The sequence below is a fragment of the Chamaea fasciata genome, unplaced genomic scaffold (genome assembly GCF_029207755.1).
Source record: "Chamaea fasciata isolate MVZ Bird 193981 ecotype frontalis unplaced genomic scaffold, bChaFas1.0.hap1 SCAF_4, whole genome shotgun sequence".
NCBI classification, from domain to species: domain Eukaryota; kingdom Metazoa; phylum Chordata; class Aves; order Passeriformes; family Sylviidae; genus Chamaea; species Chamaea fasciata.
The window spans coordinates 46,368,970-46,392,838 of record NW_027094089.1 but is presented as its reverse complement, the minus strand read 5'-3'; the positions used below and the strand labels follow the sequence as shown (position 1 = coordinate 46,392,838).

The window sequence follows — 23,869 nt, the reverse complement described above, 5'->3', positions numbered from 1 at the left end:
TAGACACTGCTTAGTGGTACTGGCAATGTAATATTTCAGGACCTGGAAGAGGAGCAGCACACAACCAGACTCGAGGCATCCAGCACAAAGCTAAGGTAACTGGAAGCCGAACCAGTTTGCACCTCCATCAAATACTGGCAAGTGGCAACAGCTGGTTGCTTGGCTGAGGATCTTGGAGTCTGGGCACAAGGACAAACCAATGGGGCTGAGCTGATGCACGGCTCCCAGGTGATGGGAAGGCCCCCAGCACAGCCCCCAGCACACCAACACCACAACCCCAGACTAATGGCTGCCCCATGCCAGAGCTGGACATCATTGTAGGCAGGCAAGAACTGGGGAGAAAGCTGGATTGCAATGTCCTCAGCACCTTGGCATTAACTTCACAAGATTAATATTCTGCCCATATTGCCCTATCTGATCAAATATCTGAGATGTTCAGGGTACCTGCAGAACAAATAGAAAAGGTGCTAAAAGGAGAAAAGGATTAATAAAGAGGAGAAGAAAGAGCAGGGGGAAAATGCCAGTTCTATGACTCTTAGCCAGGTTTTAGAAATGTTTCTAATCATTGATAAAATTTATTATTTATGAGTTTCTTTATGGTGTTTCAAAAGGGAGCAAGAAGTTCCATGCAACCCCTCTGCTGTCCTTTCAGGAATACTGTGATTAAGTGTAAACAAATACATCTACATAACCTTGGGGTTTGGTTCTCTCACCCGAGATTCAGGTGGTTAAGAGCTTTCTGCCTCTGAAAGTCCTGTGCCAGATGCGAGAAGAAGTGGAGTCTTCAAGGTCTTATTCTTCTTGGTTTCTCGTGTTATTATTTTCTTATCTTACAATGTTCTCTGTGCCCGGCTGAGATGTTCACAGCTGCTTGGACACAGGACGACTCCCCCCGCGATGGGAGGTCGCTGCCTTTTGTACAGATAACTGTGTATCTTATTTACAATTATGTGCCAATGTCTATTACCTATATTAAAGGGGTCAAGTCTACTCTGACCCAATCTCCTTTAACTACTTTGTGCTACTGTCACCAGAAGATGGAGGCCAGGGGAGAAGAAGCAAGGACTCAGGGCAACACCCTAAATCCTCTATCTTGTTCCCCAGGCACCTACATACTAAGAATCCTAAAACTACAAAATTTTCCACCCTGTGACACACTGCACTACTGACTGTCACATCTTTGTGACTTGTAATTCTTCTCTCAGTGTCAGAAACTTTTTTTCCATGGACTGAAGTCAAAGGCTGCGTCTCTCTGGGCTCCGTGCCAGGGTCTACAACCCCTCTGTGGAGATTCCAGACCCCCCTGTACAGATCTCAAACCCTTTTGCTGTAGTCCCAGACCTCTCTGCTGAGGTCTGTGGCCTCCCAGAGCACCCAAAGGAACGCCCTGGACTCCAACATAGAACTGCAAAATGCTATTAAAAGCAAACAGTCTAGGCAGGGTGATGTACCAACAGTTATTCGCTATTTTCGTTTCACAGCTTTGTCTTGGGATGTTTTTGTGCTGCAGATGCCCAGGATACCATAAACTTTTCTCATGAAGGTTCGGTAACCACTTTTGGGAACCATCAGAGCTTAGACTACGAATTGTCATTTTATGCTTTTAAGACCACCATTTCAGTACTCTGCATACATAGAACCTATGATCTCCTGGTAAGAAGTGGGGGTTTGCTGGTTTTTATTCTTTATCCCAAGCTCTGGGATGCAGAGATATGGCTTAAACCTCCAAGCTGTAACAAGTTAATTCTTGTAATGAAGTACAGATCTTCTGTGATAAGTATATAACTTCCACTCAACTAAAATTTTAGACATTGGTATCCCTCTAGAATCACACTAAACAGCAGAGTATTCATAGGAAAAACACCTAATAGAACAAACAGACCAAGGCAGTCAGTTAAAAATGAGGCCATCATTTATCCTAAATTCACTTAATCTAATAAAAATTTGGCTCTATGAACACTTTGTTTAGGAAAGTGTGGTTCACCTTGTTGGCCCATGCTGTGCATAAGGAAAGAAATGTTTCTTCCTACTGTTAGAGAAACTTCCCAGTCTGACCATCCATGAGCCACTCTGGCAGTCACTCTTGCACCACCTGAGCTGGCACCAGGATATTCCTAGATACACCCATTCCACCACACTCACACAGTCACACCAAGTTTCCTTGCTGGGTTGACCTCAGGTTTCCCATAGCAGTCCCAGATGTCCAGATGCCCTCTTGGTGCAACAATCGAAAAACAAACCAGCAATTCAAGCTGGTGCCTCCAAGGAGAGACCCAAAACAAAGGAACACCTGGGCTTTTAACCCCTCACAATCTAAGCACAGTGAGAGGAACCAATTTGATTTTAATTTATGCCTCAACATATGCTATACCTAAGTATCCTTGTAGGGAGTGTACACGTGTTGGGAACCCTGTCCCGGGGAGGCTTTTCCTGGCAGCCGATCAGGGCAGAGAAAGCTTCCACGATCGGGCGGTGTGGCGGTGCAAGAGATATTATAAGTTTAAAGTATTACAGTTGTTTTATGTACTTTTGTTTCATGTATTTCCGTTCACTGTTCACTGTATCCCAGTTCTATTTTTAGTCTCCCTCATGTCACATCCTCCCCCTCTGCCTCTCCTGGTTTTCCCCAGTTACAGCACCCGATTGGCTTCCCTTTCCCGCCTTGTGTAACTGTCTGTCATCCTTCAGGGAGATTCCCCCTCCCTGCCAGTCACCCAGGGCCTGTCCCCCAGGTCTGGAAACTTCGATAGGAGCTTCCAGGTGACTGGCTGGCTTGAGGGCTCTCCCCTCCCTCTCTTGGGTGATAAGTTTATGTTGTTGTCAGTTATGTTAATGAATCCCCTCCTCTCTCTCCCCAGTGGTTATGTATGTACCCACCCTGAGCCTTCACGTCCTGTATTAACCCCCCTGCCTCCCAAGGCCCTGGGTTTCTTTGAGGCAGTGGGTAAAGGTGCGGGTCCTTCTCAATAAAGCCTGACTTCCAGATAAATCTTCGAGAGTCTCGTCTCTCATTACCTCCACCATAGCTAAGCAGCAGGACGAAGCTGGCCAAAAAGACCCCACTGATATCCTGTGGGGGCGTGTCAGGGGCTAGCCTAGCATAAAGAGACACGCACCGCCGCAGGGCGGTAAGTGACTCCCGCTCGCTGGTGGGGCAGATGCCCGGATGCCCAGGAAAAAACGCCTGGGAAATTAGGCTGCGAAAGGAGCCTGAAGACAGAGAAGCAATCAGCTGCGACACAACCAATGCCATTTTCTTTGGGTTTCTTGTGGGGATCAGGGACTCGCCCGGAAGGTCGGCTTGGCCTTCCTCCCCTCCATCGCCTTCCCCTCCCTGCGCTCCCGCTTCTCTGGGCAGGGAAGACCAAGACCTGCCCTGCCGTGCTCCGCCGCTTCCCGGGGCTGCTGGTGCCGCCACATCCATCCCAGAGCTCCGGTGCTTCCCTGCACGGAGTGGGCGCTGCCCGCAGCCGCCACCGCCGCCGTGTGTCCCGCCGTGCCCGCAGCCCCGGCCCGCAGCCGCCGCTCGCTGACGCTGGGGACACGCTGCTGCCGCCGCTTGGAAATCGCGCCCCGCCGCTGCCGAGAGCCGCGCAGGTTTGCCCGGCTGGCCATAACCGGGCTTACAGCGGGAACCAGCTGTCCCTGTCCTCTGCTGCTTCTTCTGTCTCTCTTTTGCCCTCTCTGCTCGCTTTTCTATCCCGCTTCGGGGCGAGCACTTACCCTTCTTTATCGATAAACGGTTCTCAGATACAATATTGCTGCGTTTGTGCTTTATTTTGTTCCGAGAAATCTATCAGTAAGAATTCTCTCCAACTCCCCGTTTTACAGCAGGATGGGACACATGGGTTGAGATAAAGAGAGTTTACTAGGGAAAGTAAAAGTCACACAAAGAAGCAAAGAAAATCAAGGAATTCATTCATTGCTTCCCATAGGAAGGCAGCTGTTCACCCATCTCCAGGAGCGCAGAGCCCCTCATGGATGGGAAGGATGGTTTGGGAAGACAAATGCCCTGACTCTGAACTTCTTCCCTTTCCTTCTTCTTCCTCCAGATTTATATGCTAAGTATGGCACCATAACGTATGGGATTGGCATATCCCTTAGGTCATCTGGGGTCAGCTGCATCCCCTCACAATTCCTTGTGCAGCCTCCTTCCCTCAGCCTCCTCGCTCGTGGGGTAGGTGAGGAGCAGCAAAGCCTTGGCCCTGTGCAAGCGCTGCTCAGCAGTAACAAATATGTAAAGATCACTTATCTTTCTTTATCAATAAACAGTTCTCGGATATACTACTGTTGTTTTTGTGCTTTATTTTCGTCCGAGAAAGCTATCAAAAGCATCCTCCCCGATTCCCCTTTTACAGTGAGATGGGACACATGGGAAAATCTTGAATTGCTGGCTCCTTTCTTACTTCCCTGGCTTGGCTATGCATCCCCGGGCCCTTTGTTATGAAAGGGTCAGTGAGCTTGGGCTCCTGCCCCAAGAGCTCAACCTGCAGCTTGCAGGCTGTGCTACCTGCACCAAATATATTCTTTAACACTACTTATCCACTCTCCTATTTATTCACATCTGACTCAAGCTTGCTCCAGAAAGACATACGTTGAGTTTAGAAATCCAGCAGTTTGATGACATGGGGTGAGGAGATGACAGGACTCAGAACAACTGATTTGGTATTAGGGAACAGTTCTGCATGGGCAAAGGCTAACCTTCATTTTCTAAATTGCATTGATATTGTTGAAGGAAATATCTATGGAAATGGCACTGATCATGATACTCTCTAGCTGGTGACGAGGCATTTTTATAAGAGATTATCTCTCTGGCCCGTGTGGTTGCAACACAGGTAACATACTGCATACTATTTCAACATGTCTGCTCAGTGCTGTGTGGGAGATGAGATCATTTTTCACCTGTTTGGCTTGTGGGATATGGTAGGGGTATTATATGACAGCAGTTTGTTCTTTGGCAATCTTCATTCTGGTGCTGGCTGTGTCCTGCACAAAGCCGTTTTCTGACTGTACACCAGCACTGTCTTGCATCACTGCTCTGTGCCAATTAGTAGACTTGTGCAAAAAGACAGCAATAGTGCAATTAACTTCTGACAATTTTGGCATGTTAAAACAAATATTATTAATGTTCCCAAGGATAACCACATTAACCTAGTTTAGCCAACCAGCCCTGTAAATCTGGCAGTAAATGGCAAACCTCACACAAAGCAATAGAAATTTTGGAATTAAAATAAAATAAATCTGGGATACTTAATCATACTTTGGAACAATGAAATTACTGCACTAATTTTAAAGTGCACGTAGTGCGTTATGATGATAGTGTAACGAATCTCTCACTCTCTTACACTGAGGTGCCTGCACAAAAGACTTGGCCATTAAATAACATGAGGTTCTGTTTTGTGGCTGAACTCTTTTATTTCACATTTTATTTTTTCCCTTTTTTTGACCTGGAAGGGACTATTTAATCCAATTGTTTACTATGACCCACTTCATAGCAAAAGTCAAAGAGTCCTACTGAGTTACTTCTGCATCAACTTGCCATGAAAACTGTAGAGATTTTCTTTTTCCTTCTTGAAAAAAAATAATATAAAGGGATTGATAAAATCTCTTTCCACTCATTAATGCCTCAGCCTCAAGTTACAGGTTCCTTGTGTAAAGATCATGGTGATGTAGTTTGCAACACAGGTGGTTGCTCTGAAGAAACATCTATAGCTACAGGTAAAGTAGAGGTTGCCTGTAGAGGTTACCTGAACACAGCTCAGTCAGTAGCTTGTGATGATCCTCTGCATTTAATCATCTGTGTGATTCCTGCAGAGTTTTCACCTGTACCAATTGAAGCAGGAGTTCTGGAAATTACCCATCACAAAGGAATGCTACTTGATAGAAAAGAGCAAAAAAAGTTGAACAGTTCAATACAAGCATCATAATGACTACATATTTTGAGATCCATCAGGATGCTGCCTGGTTTGTGCAGGAAAATGACGAATGCTATTTAACATTTTGCTTGAACAGTTTTTCCATTCAGAAAACTATCTGCAATATAATAATGAGAAAAGCAGAACTGTGAAGCATTTTATAAGGCTGATTACCTTTCTAGAACATATCATTTGATACATGCTTTGTTTATCCAAATTCAGTGGTTGAAAAGATTAATTGAACCTATTTTATGCTACTTGTACATGCTCTCACAGAGAAAGTAACTTATTTTTTTTTCTTACTCTTGCACAAGAGCCTGCAATACACATGTAAGAATAAAATTACTTTTCTAAATTTAGCAGTTCATAAACCTTACAAGACAACAGTCTGTCCAGTGGTTTGTTGTTTTGGGGTTTTTTCTTCTTTCATAGATCTAAATAAAGTAGGAGTTTAGGCAGGAGATGCACAGTATTTGCTTTTGCTTTTCTCCTCTCCCAGGGTAAAAGAGGCATCTGTCAGCTTACTTGTGCTCGCTCCCCCTACTCTGTCTGCCTGTCCCCCCATAAACCTAATGCATGTGCAGGTATACATACACATACATTTGCATGTACGTGCATTCATTTTTGACTCTTCAGCTAATGAATGAGGAACTGCTATGATTTCAAGGGACAGCCTCTCTGTTTCGGAGGAGCTGTGTGACCTGGCTCATGTAATGGGCTGAGGATTAAATTTACCATCCCAGCTACACTCACCAGGTGAATGATCTAAGAAGAAAGAAGTTATGCTCTGCATGTTTTTTCCCCTATATACTTGATGTTCATCTCAATGCCTTGGAGAGCAGTTTGTCATTTAATTGTGACTTGTTCTGTGCATAACACACTGGATGGATGCCTGATCTCTAACAGCTACAGGTTTTCAAAAGATAAATGGTATTATTGCCACACACACTGGTTCACATGTTATTCATCAGGACTAAAGACTAACTTAGATGTGCAGGTGGTCGCTCCGCACCTTGGGCAAAAACTTCCTTAGGACTCAGCATTCCAAAGCATTCTAAGAGGGGACTTTTCCTCTCTTTTCCATCAGCCCTTGCTAATACAGAAGGCTTGCTTCAGTTAATTTAGTTCCCCTTTTGGAGATCACTGACATACCTAGATAAGCAGGTTGCCTAGCTAGGCTTGGGATGTTTCCAGGTCTTCTGTCACTCCATGGCAAATGCCATGAAACCTTCTGAAGTGCAGACAGTTCCAGCTTGCTGGAAAGTGGCACTTTGAATCTTTTTAAAACTGAGGCACTAAGCATCTGTGACACTGCTGTTGATTCATCTACCAATAAAATGTTCAATAGATAACCCATGATAGCAGCAGCAGCAGCAGCAGCATTTTCTGCAGTCACATTTTGGATTCCAGTCCAGTTTGGAGACAGAAACATGCTTCATTCCTGCAGTTTCACTTCAATGTGATGAACCTTAGAAACTCACTTAAAGTGCAGCAAGTGGTACTAAAGGAGCAGCCCCATGCAGAGCACCCGGGGTCATTATGTATTTCTGATAGAATAAATTGCAAGCAAGACCCCTGCTCCCTACATGAGCAGGCTCTGCATGCATGTAGAGCAAGATAACTCTGGTGGGTTTATCTGCTGTCATGTATCTCCTGGGATTTCAGGTTACCCCAGTGTGAGAAACTGGAGAAAATCATTACTTGTGTGAAACAACCAAAGTGTGTGTGTCTGGCAGGGTGGCAAGGCAAGCTCTGCAAAAAGTGGGATGATGCACTATATCCCACCATCCATATCCCACCTCCCTGGAGCCTCTAGTCCAGCTCCAGAATGGTTATTAGCCACTGACACACCAGAAGCCCCATGTGGAGGGGAGGGTCGGGTCCCAGGACACCAAAGCAGATAAAAGCAGTTGCACAATGACACACCCTCGCCCTTTCTAACTTCCTCTTCTTAAAATCTGGGTAACTTAAAGTTGGATGGGTTAGAGTTTGCTAAGTCAATGCATTGTGAAATGCTTTATGTCAATTAATGTTTCAAAAATCGTCAGGTACCCTTATTTTCTAAAGTTTGCCTGTAAAAGTTTGTTTAACCTCCTGAGAACATTGTGTTTTTCCAATGAGCCTGTCCCAGGGAATAAAAACTTACCACTACACTTCAAGAAACATGTCAAGAGAGTTGAGGGCTTTACACCCCAGGTCTGGTAGACACCTTCTTCTCAAAAGGCACCTGGAAAACAGGCAGAATATCTAGGGAAAGTCACATAGCCCCGGACAAGGTTATGTGGGTTGCTAAATCCAGCAACATGCTGATTGAAGTTCTGTCTAAGCTTACAAAATTATGCCAGGGGAGCTCTGGAAAAGGTTTAGTAAATCTCATTTCTTATCCTGGCCTGATTAATGCAGCTCAGTCCTTGTCCTGGTTTTGGCTGGAATTTGAGTTAATTTTTTTTAGAAGCAGGTACAGCACTGTGTTTCAGATTCAGTATGAGAATGATGCTGATAATGCACCAAAGGCTTGGTTGTTGCTAAGAGTGCTTACTCTGAGTCAAGGACTGTTCAGTGGCTCATGCTCTGCCAGTGAGAAAGTGCACAAAAAATGTGGCCAGGAGCATGGCCAGAACAGGCAACGTGAAATGGTCAGAGGGATGTTCCACAAAATAGACTGTCACATCTAGTACATAAACTGAGGGAGTTACGTAGAAGAGGGCCTATCTGGGTTTGGCATTGGCCAGCAGGTGGTACTGTACTGTACTGTACATTACTTCCTTTTCTTTGGTTCTCTCTTTCTTCATTACTATTATTAATACTACTATTTTTCTCAAGTTCAATTATTAAACTGTTAACCAACAAGTTTCACATTTCTTTTTTTTCCCCCAGTTCTCCTCACCATCCCACTGGGGCAGGGTGTTGTGAGTCAGCAGCTGCATGGTAGTTAGTTGCCAGCTGGGGTTAAACCACAATGCTCTCTACACAAGTAGAATTCCTAGTAGCAGCTGACACCAAACCATAGTGCTTACTCACATTTTGCAGGTAGGTGCAGTGGAAGTGATGAGCCAGTTTACACAAAGCAGCACTGGAAATCAATGGCTGCCTGTAGCACGTTTTCCTCAGTTGTGCTCACTGCCCTAGGCACCCTTTATGTTTTAATGACAAATTCCTAGTAATGAGTATCATGAAAAACAACCAAATAAGGTTTCCTACGCAGTAAATGTCCCTCAAGTACTGAGAATGTTTCCTGACAGCTTGCTCTTTTGCAGTGTTTGCAGAAGGTCCCATGCAGCATGCAGCTCCTGAGCCCTCAAAAGCAGATTCCCAGGGGACTCCTGGGTGGTGCAATGTTTGCTCTCTCAAAGAAGCAACCTGCAGTTTTTTTCTCATTGCACTGAAATTTTTAAGCTGAAGCATTTCCTGATCACTGTGGCCAAGACCATGCTATCTCCCACCAGGCCTTCTCCAGTCCCAACCAGCAAGTCTAGGGCATCTTTCCTAGTTTTCTCTCTGAGTCCTTATGATACAAAGTGCTCTCCCACAAACTGTAGGACTTTTTCAGATCTGCTCACCACAGCAGGACGGCATTTCCGGCTGGTCTCTAGAAAGTTGAAATCTGCCAAAAGGACAAAGGTTGCTGATCTGGAGATTTCTCCTAATGGCCTGTCAAATTGACTTCTCAGCACTGATGTCCTGGATGGGCAGTTGATAGAAGATACCCACCACATCTGCTTTCTTTTCCATCCCTTCATCCTCACCCAGAGACTCCCATCATCACCAACTCTAAGGGCTGTACCATCAAACCTCTGCCTTCTGTTTAGTGCAATAGCTCCACCTTGCCCTGCTCTCTTCGCAATAGTCTGTACCCTCCATCCCAGCACTCCAGGTATAGGACAAGTCCCACTTATACCAAGGATACCCCAGCTCTGTGAATTGACCAAGGCTTCCAGTCAAAGGCACTTGCACCATTAATCCATGACCCATCTGCCAGGGACACCCATCCCTGAGCCCCTGCCCTCCACAGGAATTTGGAGAGGCTGTCAGGGCTAAACAGAACAAAGGAAGCCACTACATTCATTCCCAGGAGACACCAGGGAGCTTTTAGCAGCCAATAGCCAGAAGGAACCATGGCAAGACCACCACTATGGTTCACACCACATGGCCCCCAGGCCTCCCAGTGCCTGGCTCCTTCAGACATTTGTGCTCTCTGAAACCTAATCCCAAGGTAGGGACCAACCCAACCCCTGCAGCCCAGAGATGCCCCCAGGGGCAAAAGTGGAGGTGACTGACTCTCATCACTCCTGATTCTCACTCAGGCTCAGCCAACTCATGACAACTGGTTGGGCAAGAGCAGCCCTTCTACACAGCTTGGGCACTTCCAGGTGATGAAGACTATGGTGAGACAAGCTGCCCCCTTCAGCCCCAGGATAACCACAGTGGAGCAGAGACCCACCTGCAGCCCATGGAAATGCCCACTCTGGAGCAGGTAGAGATGCCCTGATGGAAGTTACAGCCCATAGAGATCCCACACAGGAACAGGCTCCTGTCAGGAGCTGCAGCCTGTATTTAGGTGCACACACAGGAGCACATTTCCTGGCAGCTGGAGCAATCTATTTCAGAAGTACTGCGCACCTGTAGAAAGGGCCCCTGTTAGAGCAGAGAACAGTGTAAGAAGTAAGCAGCAAGACTGAATGTTATGGACTGACCACAATACCCATTTCCCATCCTTCTGCACAGCTGGGGAGGAGGAGGTAGAAGACCCTGTAATGAAAGAGTGAAGTTGAGAAGGGAGGGAAATTTTAGTTTTGCCTTTGCTTCTTATCCCCTTATTCAACCTTTCATTGTCAACAGAAGATACTAAATGCCCCTGATACTATCTGGCTAGTGACAGTACTCTCCCTTTACCTTATCTCAACACAGCTTTCCCATCTTACTTTTTCCCCCATCCTGTGGAGAAAGGGAAGTGACAGAGCAGCTTGGTGAGTATCTGGTAGGCAATCAGTCAAGGTCAAATCCATCAAACTCATGGAGGTACTGCAGGAGAGACAGAGAAGGTAACCTCCTCATTCAGCCCTCAAAGCTACTGCTGTGCATACAGAGAAGGGACAAACCTGGAAAACAAAACCCTGCCAGGGCCCTGTGCATTGCACATACCTGCAGCAGGACATCTAGGATGTGCTGAGCTGGGTGAATGTTGGTTATTTTAAGGGGGTTAGGAGAAAGTGTTTTAATGCCGAGGCTAGACAAGACAGATGCTTTTCAGGTATGCAGTCATAGGGTATAAAGAAGAGGAAAAGACTCCTTGAAGGCTGCACAGCTGTAGAATGTTACGCAGAACACACAGGCTCCTATAAAACAAACAAACAAAAAAAAAATCTGAAAAAAAAAAAAGTTTCTCAAGGGAATACTCCTATGTTAGAAATGGCAGGACAGAGCAAGCACCCAGCTTTTGGGACAACTCAAGACCAAACCAATCCCATGCAATCTGATCACAGTTCCTGCTTTCATGAAGGCTTGTACCAGCTGATCTCCAGACCACCTTTCCAACCTGGGGTATTCCTGACTGCACAAATATCCAATGGTCTGAATATGTGAGATGCTCCAAACCAAAAGAAAAAACTCCATTTGCAAAAAACACACAGTACATATGTAAATATATTTAAACAAACAAAAAATTTATTGCTTTATTCAGATTTTGACACAGCTTACCTTAAAATTACTCAAAGTCCTTTGAGAATTTCTGTAGAAATCACTAACTACTTTTCAGCAGAGATCAGCTTAAACCAAAGAGATTGAAATGATGCTGGAATTCAGACTGAATCACTTTTTATAAACTAAACAATGTTTCCCTTGTCTAAAAAGAGCAATCCCCATAAAATGCATTTCCTGGCTCTTGTTTTGGGCTCCTTTTCTGTCGTTTGGCTTACACAAAACTTTGAAATACTCTGTAGAAGGCTTTATGAAATTAGAAGTTCCAAACAGTCAGAGCTCCAACAAACTTTAAGAATTACATACTAGCAATATTCTATCTCCTTTGACTTAAAAGTACACACACATTCAAAAAATTTATACATTTCCTAGACATTTTTTTAACAAAAACAAACTTTATCAGACATTTTAGTTCTCAAGGGGGAAAAAAAAAGTAGTTAAATTCAGTTTTAACAAGTGTTCCAAGTCTACTACATTTTTTCTTCTGGGAAGTCAAACCATGAGGATCTGTTGACAAGTCTCTTCGGCAGTCTTAGTATCAACGGCTCTCTCTCTGGACACTCTAGGAAGGAAGTCCTGGGGGAAGGCAGCTGTCTGGAAGGCGCTGCTGGTGCTTCCTGAACATAACTGGTTACAGTTTCTGTGTGAGAGACGTCACTGCTGGTATCCACTATGGTAATACTCTGATCAGCCGCTGTTTCTTGAAGTTTGACATCAGTATTTCTAATGCCACCATCTAAGTTTTCCCTTGTGGCAGGGATACCATACTTTTTGTCTACTCCTCCAGTCTCCTCATATCCTGTCCTCCTCAGAAAAGAAGATGGAGACTCATTTTCCCTCTCATTTATCTGAGCTGTGCCTGTCCATGTAATACTGCTGTCCCATTCGGTACTTTCTGGCTCCTTGCTACTATCACTATCAATTGTAATCACCACCGGAGAAGAATGTACTGAGTTACTTGTGTGATGTTTCCGGTGTTTCTTCTTATGCTTTTTCTTTTTCTTTTTAAGATGCCTCGTTGTGTCTGTTGCTTTTCCTTCATAGACTATCTCCACACTTGGACTCCTCATCTTCTTCTTCCTTTTCTTATGCTTTGTCTCGCTGCTTGCACGATTGTCTGGCAGGCTATCTTCATTTTTGCAGCGGTCACCAAACTTTGAGGAAATTTTCTTGGAGTCATTCTCTCTTTCTAGACTTGTGCTCTCCATGAACGGATTCTCCAGGTGGCGAGTTTTGTACTTCCTTTTTCCACCAGGCTTTTCACTTTTTGTTCTGTCAGTTCCTCCAGAAGGAGTCTTTGATCTGTTGCTTGACCGACTCCTTGACCTGCATCGTTCATAACAGTAATAGTGTCTCTCATGGAGTCCCCTCTGGCTATGCAGATCTGTCCTCTCAATAAATGATCGTATCCTGTATTCTGGACTAGCAGATTGCCTTGAGTAAAGAGTGTTAGACCGGGTCCTCCTTCTGCTGGAGGATTCATAGCTGTCTCCAAATACCTTTCGACTACAGAAAGCAGAACCCCACTGGTGTCTACTTTGATAACTGTCTCTTACATAATAACGATCACTGTCTCTACTTCTTGATCTCCTTTTACTGGGGCCTTTGCTACGTGAACGTGATCTGCTCACTTCTCTGGATGGAGTGCTCTCACCACTTAGAGAGCCCCTCTGGCTTTTCAGAGAGGCTCTGCTGTCATGAGCCCTTGACCTTCTGCTGCTTCTTTTACTCCTGTGTTTGCTACTATCTCTGCTTCTTGATTGTCTCCTTTTAAGTTGGATTTTGCTACGGTGCTCCCTTCTAGACCGACGGCCATGACTGCCTCGACTATCCCGTGAACAGGACTGTGGGCTTCTGGACTTCCCCTTTTTAGAAGATCTGTGATTCCAAGGGGAGCATACTGTGTCACTCCCTGAAGAGGGGCTCCAACTCAAGTCCTGTGAAGGCAGATCTTTTCTTACACATTTGTTCTTCTCATTTTCTTTTGATTCCATCTTCTCGACTGTAGGAGATACACAGCTTCTACAACTTCCTACATCCTCTCTGTATGTTGGGGAATAGGGTGAGAAGCTCCTGCTCAGTTCACTGTCACTCCAGCTGTGACACTGGACCGGTCGCTGTTCCTTGACATCTTCCTTTTTCTCTTCCTTGATCGACTCCTCAGAGTCAGAGGACAGCTCAACCACCTCTGGTGTCCTCTCAGCTAACGGCTTAACATACCCAACAATGACACAATTGTCTGAGGAAGAGCCACTGTCATTTGAGTCGGCATTAGCCTGTAACTCAGTCTGCAGTTTAGTTCTTCGACTCCCTGAAGCAGAGTCCTCATCAGAACTTCCAGATGACTCCAGAGGAGAAGCTACGGTTGCACGAACCTCTTCTGAAATGGAATAGGAAGGCCCTGGGGTTTCATCATCCCAGGGGGCCTGACCAAGACCAGGTACAGACAAACTATTACCTGGCCCTTGCGGGTATGCCACATCTGGAGATATTGTAATAATTGATGAGTCTGAATGGCTTCCTTCCTCATATGATGGCGCAGGACAGTCATAATTGGCATGTTGATCGTACGCTTCCAAGTTGAAAGGACAACGAGCAAAACTGATGAATTCATGCAGGAAGTGCTCTGTCCGATTCAGCAGAAACGGCTTTAAATCATCAGCAAAGGCCTGACTTTCCAGATCGTATCTAGTTACGTTACTCATGATTATGTGCTGCACAATATTGATCAAAGATCCGTGGGCACCAAACAGGACTGTAAGTTCTCGCTTCAACCAAGGAACCAACCGGTGAAGGCAAGCGGGGTTGCGGCGGAAGAACTCTGCCGAAATCTCCCGGTATCGGCCGCCGTCCTGAATGCTGCGGATGCGCACGCCGGTGCGGTACAGAGCCCTGCGGAAGCTGATCATGTCCTCCTCCTGGATCTGTCGCAGAGACCTGCCCTCTGCGCTAGCCTTCCTCCTTGAGGCCAGCCTCCTGATCATCTGCTGGATCTCTCTGTGTCTGTGTCGCCTCGGCTCACTCGACAACCCTTCAAACAACATCCCATTATCTGGAGGGGACAGCATCCTTCGGGAAGGGGAACTGCGCGTGCGGCGTTCCCTTGTTAAGGTAGTGCGGTAACGAAACCTCCGGCCGTCGGGGCTGGCAAAAGAGCTGGTTTCTAAAGGGCTGAGTATGTACTCCTTAAAGTCATCTTCAGCGCGAATGGTATGGAAAATGGAAAAAAAGGGTTGCTTGCAGAGCGGGCATTCTGCTTTGTTTTTCGACCACTCTTGGACACAGCGGAAGCAGAACCTATGCAAGCAGCGATCCAGATACGCAACGTTGTCAAATCTGTCCAGGCAGATGGGGCATTTGGAGTCAGGAGACGCATCTGTCGGCAGCTTACTGGTGCTGGCTTTTGGCGAAAAATTGCTGTCTTCTGCAAACTCCTTATCTGAAGTCATGGTCTAGAAAAGACAGAGACAGAAGATCATTGCTACCATAGAGACACAAAAAGCTTACACTCTAGATGCAGAAACCCATAACAATTGCTTTTAAGGTTGCAAAACCCAGGAGTGGTTCTGAATATTGCTGAACAAAGAGGTAGCATTACCTCATTACTTTGTTTGGCTTCTATTCACTGTGAGATCTAGCACTTCAGCACTGCAAGTTTTACACAGCACTCGAATCATGCTGACACAGATGAAGGTAAAAGGCAGGCCTGTCTTCTTCCTCACTCTTAAATAACTCCTTTGATGTGGTCAGTAAATTTTTTTACTTACATGGTATCCTCCAAAACATAGCTTAAAAAAACAAGCATTTATACTTGAAGAGCATGAGAACAGTTAGTTCTGAACTGAGTTTAAAACAAACCAGCCAAAAAAATAATTGCACTTCAACTATATTATCACCTTCCAAGTTGTCCTGGGTTGAAGTATATTCTATCACCATCTTCATGAACTGTTGAAACCAGGTGAGGCAGTGCTCCCTGCCTCCTCCACTCTGGCTTATCTTCTGTTAATGGGCCCCCCATCAGCACCTTTGCTACACAGCTCACAGATAACCCCCTCCTGGACTACCTCCTGTTAAATGGGCCCATCAGGCCTTATCACATGACTCACCATCCCATTGTGAGATGCTCTGCCCAGAGGGAGGAACCAAGCATTCCAGCCTGGATATAAGCTGAGACTCTGAACACCAGAGGGGCGCTTACCCACTGGATTCCCAGAGGACCCGAGCTACCAGACCTTTCTACAGGATCACTGCTTCAGGAAGACCACCTCATCTGGACTGTTGCCATCACTCCGCTCAGGTTGTATTCTGACTCTGTCAGTGGTCTTTTGTATTATTGCATCTATTTTATTTTACTTTTTTTTTTTTTTTTTTTTCTATTAAATTGTGTCTCTGACTTGGAGCCTCTCATTTGTTTTGCTTTCAAACCACTACACAAGTTCTGGTGGACCTGTTCTGTTCCTGCACACTCTGCCCCTCTTTGTTGGGCATTCATGCTGGACCACACGCAGCCTGTTGGATTAGACAACCTCCAGGGACATGTTCCTGCCAAAATTTTTTTTTTTTTCAAGACTGAAGCAGAAGCAACCAGATGTCATCCTCAAGCACACAATGCCCTTTATCTAGTCAGGTTGTTGCGCTGTTTTGCCTGAGACAGTGAATTTTCTTTAGAGTGACTGGTCTGGGGCTGAGTTTTGAATATGGCTGAGCAGGGCTTACACAGAGCCAAGGTCATCTCTGCTTTTCGTACTTCCACACTGGTAAAGAAGTTGAGGGTGCATGGGGGTACATGAGAGGTTGAGAGGAGACACAGCTGGGACAGGTGACCCCAGCTGACCAAAGGGATTTCCACACCATGTGACATCATCCTTAATATATAACACAAGGGAAAGAAGGAAATGTGGGACATTTGGAATGATGCTTGTCTGCTTAAATCACTGTCACACATGATGGGGTCCTGCTGTCCTGGAGATGGCTGAATACCTGCGTGCCTACTGGAGGCAGGGAATGAATTCCTTGTTTTGCTTTGGTTGTGTGCATGGCTTTTGGTGTCCTTACTTAACTGGTTTTATCTCAACTGGTGAGTTTTTCTCCCTGAGCTGACAGGTTGAGGAGTGTGCAAGAAGTTGCCTGGTGCTTGGCAGCTGGCTAGGGTGAAATCACGAGAGACGTCAAACGTGGCCAACAAAAAAATCCATCTGCTTAAAAGTTATTTTAGGTTTTGGCGTTACCCCAAAGCATTACAGTCCAAGGGAAGTAAGTTGCCACCCTGTTTCAAAAGCCATCAACCCATGTTTTGCAGCCGGTCTGGCAGCAGGCCTTTCCCTGGGCCAGCACCGGCGCTCGGGGCGCTCACAGAAGTGCCCGCGCCCCCGGGGGCTCACTGGGTCCCGGCCCCGCGCGGCCGCTCCCTCCCCCGCGCGCCGCCTGCCGCCCCCGCCTCGGGACCGCCTGCCCGCGCCCCGCTGGGGCCCGGCGCTCCTCCCGCCCCCAGGCCCGCACTCACCGCCGCCGGGCCCACGTTTCCCGTGCGGGCCAGGGCCGCAGCCGCCTTCAGCCTGTGGCGCGTCCGGCAGCGCCCGGTGCCGGGAGGCTCTCGCCGCTCATCGCCTGGCGGGCGGCGGCGGCGGGCGCCCTCCGCCAGGCGTGGGGCCGGGTCCGCCATCGGCAGCGGCGTTGCCACGGGAACGGCTCTCCGCGGGCGCGGAGCTGAGCCGGGCTGTGCCGGGAGCGAGGCCGGGGCCGTCGCCGTCACATCCGCGCCCGGCGGAGTGACGGTATTCCGGGGGGCGGAGGTCGGGGAGGGGCGGAGGTCGGGGAGGGGCCGCGATGCCGCTGGGAAAGTGGCCGGGCTGGCGGTACTGTGCGGGGACCCGGTGAGCAACTCTGGGGCGGCGGTCCTTGGGGGAAAAAAAAGCGACGGAAGACGCGGCGGTGCCGCCGCCTACGCGGAACCCGTTTTGTTCCGCAGGTGGTGGCTGCCGTGGTGGTGCGCACCCGGGGTTTCGTTCTCGGGGCGCGGATGGCCGCTCTGCGGCAGCTGGAGAGCCGCTTCCTGACCCAGGGGCTGCCTTAGGCAATGGCAGAGCCCAGGGGCCAGCGGGAGCTTGGCATTGTCTCCGAGGGTGCAGAGGAATCTATGGAAGGTTGGAGAAGCCGTCTGGGTGGTTGGGCAGATAAAACATAAATAGGATGGAGGAAAGAGACAGATAAAGCATAAACTGTTACTAGGAAAGAGAAAAATAACTTTCCTTACTGGTTTTTACTATCACATATCTGCAGGAGACACAGGTGTGCAAAGGACACGGACAAGGCCAGCTGTGCAGGCTGCCCCAGGTGGGGCGCAGCCTGCCACAGTACCTGCATATATTACTACCAGGACTTGGGTAAAACACGAGCACAGCCAGCCTTGTCCCTTTTCTTACCCACAGTCAATATGGAAAGCACACGTGAATTCACAGATCCCCAGAGTACCAGAACAGCCCTTCTGTCCATGTGATAAGCCTGCCCCATATCCTGAGCCATTATACTCATTCCCGCGTATCAGCTGGTCCTGCTTCCTGCTCAAGAGCAAACGTTCTCTGGCACTTCCCAACAGGCACTCCACTCCTAAGATCTCCCCAGGTAGCAGCACAAGCCAGTCCTTTATGACCTGCCTCGTTCCAGGGCCTACTTCTCACCCCGTAGCCCACCTTGAAGTTTGCTCAGGAGTTACATTCCTGCCCACAGCAATTTTCCCTGCAGTTCAGGGCAGATGCAACCTCTCTTGTGTCCACAGCAGGCAGCACCAGGCATATGGGCTGTGACCTGTAGTCCTGCTTTGTGTGTGGGTGCCGAGACTCACTCATTTTACTTGCCTCAGTTCCCTAGAAGGTGCACCTGGGGCACATGTACCCATCCTGCCCCAGTGGCTGGAGCCTCACTGTCACCTGCACCCTTTGCTGGCATCGGGGCCCTTACCCTTACCTACTCCCATTGCTGGCATAATAGGAGGGATTTGTATTCCAAATAGTTGTACTCTTGCTAAATGCTGTGTGCATGTGTCAGCTCTTAGGGAAGGTGGGACCCACTTGGACAGTTCATCTCTGGGTCATGGAAATATAAATGTTTACTTGAAAAACATTCCAGGCTCTTCAGGGGTTTATAATTTCTGCGCTGAGAAAAAGCAGTTCTGGAAGTAAAAGGGATCTGGTTTGAGGTGCTGGTTTTATACACAGCTATGAAGAGCAGAACTCATGTGACTCTTCTGCCACTGCCCACACAGATTGGCACATACCTCATCCCACATACCTCTTGAAGCTGGGGAACAACCTTTTCTTGGGGGGCCTGGTCCTCCTTCCTTTGCCATCAGGTCCTCTGGAGTACCTTGGTCAGCAGCAGGAATTTTCCGTGCCAGCAGCTTTGTGGGAATAAGAGTGTGGAGAGGTCTCATCTCCCTGAGCAGCAGCCACAGCACTGGCAGTGCCCATGCTGTTTACAGTGGTATCTGCAGTCCCTGAGCAGGGACAACCCCCAGCCCTCCTTCTGGTGTTCCTGGCACCATGGACAATGCTCCCTCAGGCACAGCAGCAACAGCTCCTGTGGGAAAGGAGGTCAGTGGAAGGTTCAGATTGTTCAATTCCTGAGTTTGTTCAGCATCTCCCATCTTAGCTACATCACCCTGCATTGTTCAGCATCTCCCATCTTAGCTACATCACCCTGCATTGTTCAGCATCTCCCATCTTAGCTACATCACCCTGCAAATACATGAAAATTGTCATAGACCTGTAGCAGTGCTTCTCCAAACGTTTCTGTGCTGACAGGCTCTCTGCCTCTCCACTGACTTTCTCTGAGCCAAAGCTGAGTGACTGGATCATTCTTCACTGTCCACACCATAAAAGCTCAGCTTCAGTGTGCTTTTGTCCTCACCATGGTATTGAAGCCTTCACCAGCTTGTAGTTATCCACTCCTTTCCCTGGCTCGCTGGGAAGCTACAGCAGCAGAACACCAAGAGCAGGAGTTAGAAATACTCTCTGACCACCAGCCTGCCCCAGGCTGGGTCCTCTTTAGTATTACCTTCTCAACCTTTGTTTCAGGTTCCACCACTGGCATGCATCTGGGGCTGCACATGGACAGGTACCGGTCAGCTCAGGGTTGTGGCCTGCTCTGCTGCAAACCTTCCAAGTGTCACTTTGCAGCCAGCTCAAAGGAAATCTCTCTTTTTTGGCTCTGTTCCTTCCGGGCAGCGAGTGTTTGCGATCACACAGAGATGCTTTACTTCGGAGCTGCCACGAGATGGCAAAGTACTCCTCGGCATCCCCTCCAATCTGGCTTGCCTGCACCGCAGGCTGGCGCCGTGCAGGACTACGGGGAAGCAGCAGCAGCAACAGCGGCTGAATTTCTCTCCCTTCACCTTATCTGCTGCACGGTGTGTGTGTTCGGGGATGCTTCTGCAAAAATCTCCAGAGCACCAAGACCTGTCTTGTTTTCTCTTGTCCCTGAAGTGAAAGGCAGAGATGGCTCACAAAAGAGATGAAACACTCAATAGTGTCCCTGCTGATGCTGAGGACCTTGCACAGTGACTACAAGAAGGCAGAAGGAGACTTCCTCTTTTTATGACATGGCCCTTAGCTAACTGAGAAACCTGTGTGATGTTTCTGTGTATATTGAAAGAACTCAAGAGAGCCTCACTCAAGAGAGCTTTTACTTCTCTAGCCTGTCTTGACAATTTTCTGTATCCTCTCTCTGGTACTGAGCTGGTCACAGCTCAATGCTAGAGTAAATGTCAAGGGTCCTAGAAACATCTTCACTTCCACATCCTGACGCTGACCTGAAGTCATGTCAGCATGATGGCAGAAGTAAGAAGCCACTTTTACCTCCCCCATAACACTGAAGTGGGATTAAAGGCTCCATAGAGATTTAGAAAATACCTCCTTCTAACCTAGTGGCAAGGTACTGGTTTTGGCTGGGGTTGAGCTAGCTTTCTTCATGCCATCGGGCTGTGATTTGAATTTGTGCTGAAAATAGGCCTGATAAAATTTTTTCTGCTGAACCAAGGTCTTCGCTGCTCCTCACCCACGCCACCAGTGAAGACACTGAGGATGTCAAAGGAATTGTGAGGGGACACAGCTGAGACAGATGACCCCAAATGACCTACGGGATATCCCATACCATATGGCGCCATGCTTAGCATATACATCTGGAGAAAGGAGGAGGAAGGGGAGGAAGTTCAGTCATGGAGTTCGTCTTCCCAAGTCATCATTACACATGATAGGGCCCTGCTGTCCAGGTGGGTAAACACCTGCCTGCCTATGGGAAGCAGTGAATGAATTCCTTGATTTCCTTTGCTTCTGTGTGTGACTTTTGCTTTCCCTATTAAACTGTCTTTGTCTCAACTCATGAGTTTTTTCATTTTTACCCTTCCAGTTCTCTTCCTCATCCTGCCACGGAGGAGTGAGCAAGTAGTTATGGGGTTCTTAGTTGCTGGGTGGGGTTAAACCACAATAGTCCTTCTTTGGACCCACGTGGAGCTCAAAAAACTCAGATTATGTCAGTCTACATTGGAATGTGCTAGATGAAGCTTTCAGCTGTTACGGCTTTTTAATTATTAATCAGCAGGCTCCAGTGCTTGCCCACAGGGATGACTTACCTCACTGTGTATTGCATTCCAGTGCTTGTTGGTGGCTGTTAGCTGAACTGCTGTGCTTCTTATCATCTCAGTCTGCTGTGCCTGGGAATGTCTTGATAACAGCCACGATGGGCCTGGGCTGGCAGGTGGCCAGGGCATTGCAGCTGTCTGCTGCTATACTCAACAGGCTGGCATTCCAGTATGAACTTGAGTCATAGAGACTGACCTGTGCATGAGTCCTCAGTATAGGGGAAGAGTGTGAGAAGTCCTTTTCCTGAAAAAGAAGAAGGGGCAGGAGGTGGTCCAGGTGATGAAGCAGAAATTCCCCTGCACCCCATGGTGAAGGCATGGTCAGGCAGACTGTCCCTCTGCATCCCATGGAGGTCTGTGGTAGACCCTGTAATTGCTATAGCAGGAGCTCCTCGTTGCTAGTCAGACTAGAAGCTAGGTGAGGAGTTCATTACACTATCAAACCCTTCAATCTGGCACAAAATTCTCAGGGCTGGAAATAGTAATGGACGTGCCTTTAAATTGTTGTAACACATTATTTGAGTTTCCCTTACAGGAATTACTGTAATAGGAACCACATGAACCAATGGAGGACAAGTCTTACAATAAACAGTGCAAATGCAGCAGTGACTTGACTTGAGCTAGCTCTAGGCCCCAGTACCACATCACCTCCCCTATCCTATGAGTGACCAGCAGAACAGACAGAGCCCCAGCTGATGGATGCTGAAATGAATTCAGTTGACATTCTATGGACATATGTTGACATTTGATGGGCTTTTGCAGGGGGTGTCCAGAGACTAAGGGAAGGATACTGTGTATTATATCAAAGGATGGAGAGGGGATTGGGGGGGGGGGGGGGGGGGGTCAATGAGATTGTATTAAATCATGTAGGACTGACTACAGCATGACATAAATTGTATGAAGTAAGAAATAAAGAATGTACTGGGTTTCTCTGGGGTAGTTTTTCTTCACAGTGGCTAGTATGGGACTGTGTTTTGGATTTGTACTTAAAAGAGTGATGATAATACAACACACTTTCTGTTGCTGCTGAGCAGGTTTTCCACAGAGCCAAGGCCTTTGTTGATCCACACCCACACCACGAGGGAGGAGGCTGGAGGTACACAAGGAGTTGGGAAAAGATGGGACACTGCCAGGACTGGCGTCAGTAGACTCAAGAGGTATCACACACCCTGTGGCATTATGCTCAATATATAAAGCTGGGTGAAGAATAAGGAATCAAGGGGGAGAGTATTTGTCTTCCAAAGTCACTGTTACACGTGATGGAACCCTGCTTTCTTGGAGATGGCTGAACACCTGCCTGCATATGAGAAGTGGTGAAGGAATTCTTTGTTTTGTTTTGCTTGTATGCGTGTCTTTTGCTTTACCTATTAAGCTGTTATTATATCAGCCCATACAGTTTTTACTTCTACTCCTCTGATTTTCTCCCTGATCCTGCTGGAGGGGGAGTGAGCAAGCAGCTGCATAGTACTTGTTGCCTGCTGGGCTTAAACCACACCTATGAAGTTTTAAAGCCAGTTGTCTCATTTTTTGATACACTGAACTGCCTCTCTCTGAAAAAGCTGTCTATGAAACTGCTCACTGACAGTGTTATATATTCCACCTCTCCTCCTTTTTCAAACTCTCTGTTCAGCTTCTGCTCATGTGCTTGCTCATAGAAGTCAAGGAGCCCATAGAAACCCCTCAGACTGCATCTGGGATTTAGTAAGAGGAGCTTTGCGTCAGTGTTCAGCATCCACCATCTTCTCCTCACCCAACAAGATGCAGTTCAAAGTCGAAAGCCTGTGTCTTGTCACATTCAAAATGATACATTAAATAACTGTGTTTGGGCAGCATTAACTATTCAGCTGACATCACCAGAGATGGCTAAAGGAATATATGCATAATGCTGATGAAATCTCGCTCAGATCTTTTTTTTCCTTTTTAATCCTTTTTAATGAAGCATGGCTTATATATCAGAGCAAGACTTGTTTATTAGTCTTGAAGTGGTTTGTTTGTTTAGGTTTCAGGGGGGTTGTTTGGAAAAACTGATCAGCATGCTTTTGATTAGCATAGCTAAGAGGACTTTCATTTAATGAAATGATTAGTTGATTCACCCAGGTATGCAGCCACACTAACAGCTGCTTTAATGGACACAAAAGATTCTCCTTCAAATACAACCTTTTCTCATTAACATGAAGCGGTACCCATGGATACATGTTAGTTTTAAGGTTGATGAGAATATGTAAGGATAGCTAAACCTGGTGCCAATGAAAGTTATGGAACAGATTTTCTTGAGTGTGTTCTCATGGCACGTACAGGACAAGCAGTGGATCAGGCCCAGCCGGCATAGATTTAGGAAAGGCAAGTCTTACTTGATCAGCCTAATCTGCTGTGACAAGGTGACCCACCTAGAGCATGAGGGAAAGGCTGCAGATGTTGTCTGCCTGGACTTCAGCCAAGCCTTTGACACTCTCCCACAGCCTACTCCTGGAAAAGCTGGCAGCCGAGGCTTGGATAGGAGCACTCTTTGCTGGGTAAGGAACTGGCTGCATGGCTGGACCCAGAGAGTGGTCGTGAACAGTGCTGCATCCAGCTGGGGGACAGTCACCAGTGGTATCTCCCAGGGATCAGTGTTGGGCCCTGT

General features: G+C 47.2%; 1 protein-coding gene and 1 long non-coding RNA gene across 2 annotated transcripts; one reads left to right on the top strand and one right to left on the bottom strand.

The window, feature by feature from the left end:
* Positions 1-11,557: 11,557 nt before the first annotated feature.
* On the bottom strand, positions 11,558-17,308 carry TOPORS (TOP1 binding arginine/serine rich protein, E3 ubiquitin ligase). The gene is made up of 2 exons (XM_066181454.1): positions 17,116-17,308; positions 11,558-15,064 (listed from the first exon to the last, which is right to left on the bottom strand). Exons 1-2 carry the CDS (start codon positions 17,272-17,274, stop codon positions 12,083-12,085), a joined length of 3,141 nt encoding a protein of 1,046 aa, XP_066037551.1. The 5' UTR covers positions 17,275-17,308; the 3' UTR covers positions 11,558-12,082.
* Positions 17,309-17,418: 110 nt separating this feature from the next.
* On the top strand, positions 17,419-22,838 carry LOC136288901 (uncharacterized). The gene is made up of 3 exons (XR_010720638.1): positions 17,419-17,485; positions 20,646-20,877; positions 22,281-22,838. It is a non-coding gene; the product is annotated as an uncharacterized lncRNA (long non-coding RNA).
* The last annotated feature ends 1,031 nt before the right edge of the window (positions 22,839-23,869 follow it).

What these genes read in the sequence shown, in the direction of transcription:
- TOPORS (XM_066181454.1), bottom strand. Translation starts at nt 17,274, where the DNA reads ATGGCGGACCCGGCCCCACGCCTGGCGGAGGGCGCCCGCCGCCGCCGC. An exon ending in GAAACGTGGGCCCGGCGGCG is followed by an intron (nt 15,065 to 17,115) that starts GTGAGTGCGGGC and finishes TGTCTTTTCTAG; the next exon opens with ACCATGACTTCAGATAAGGA.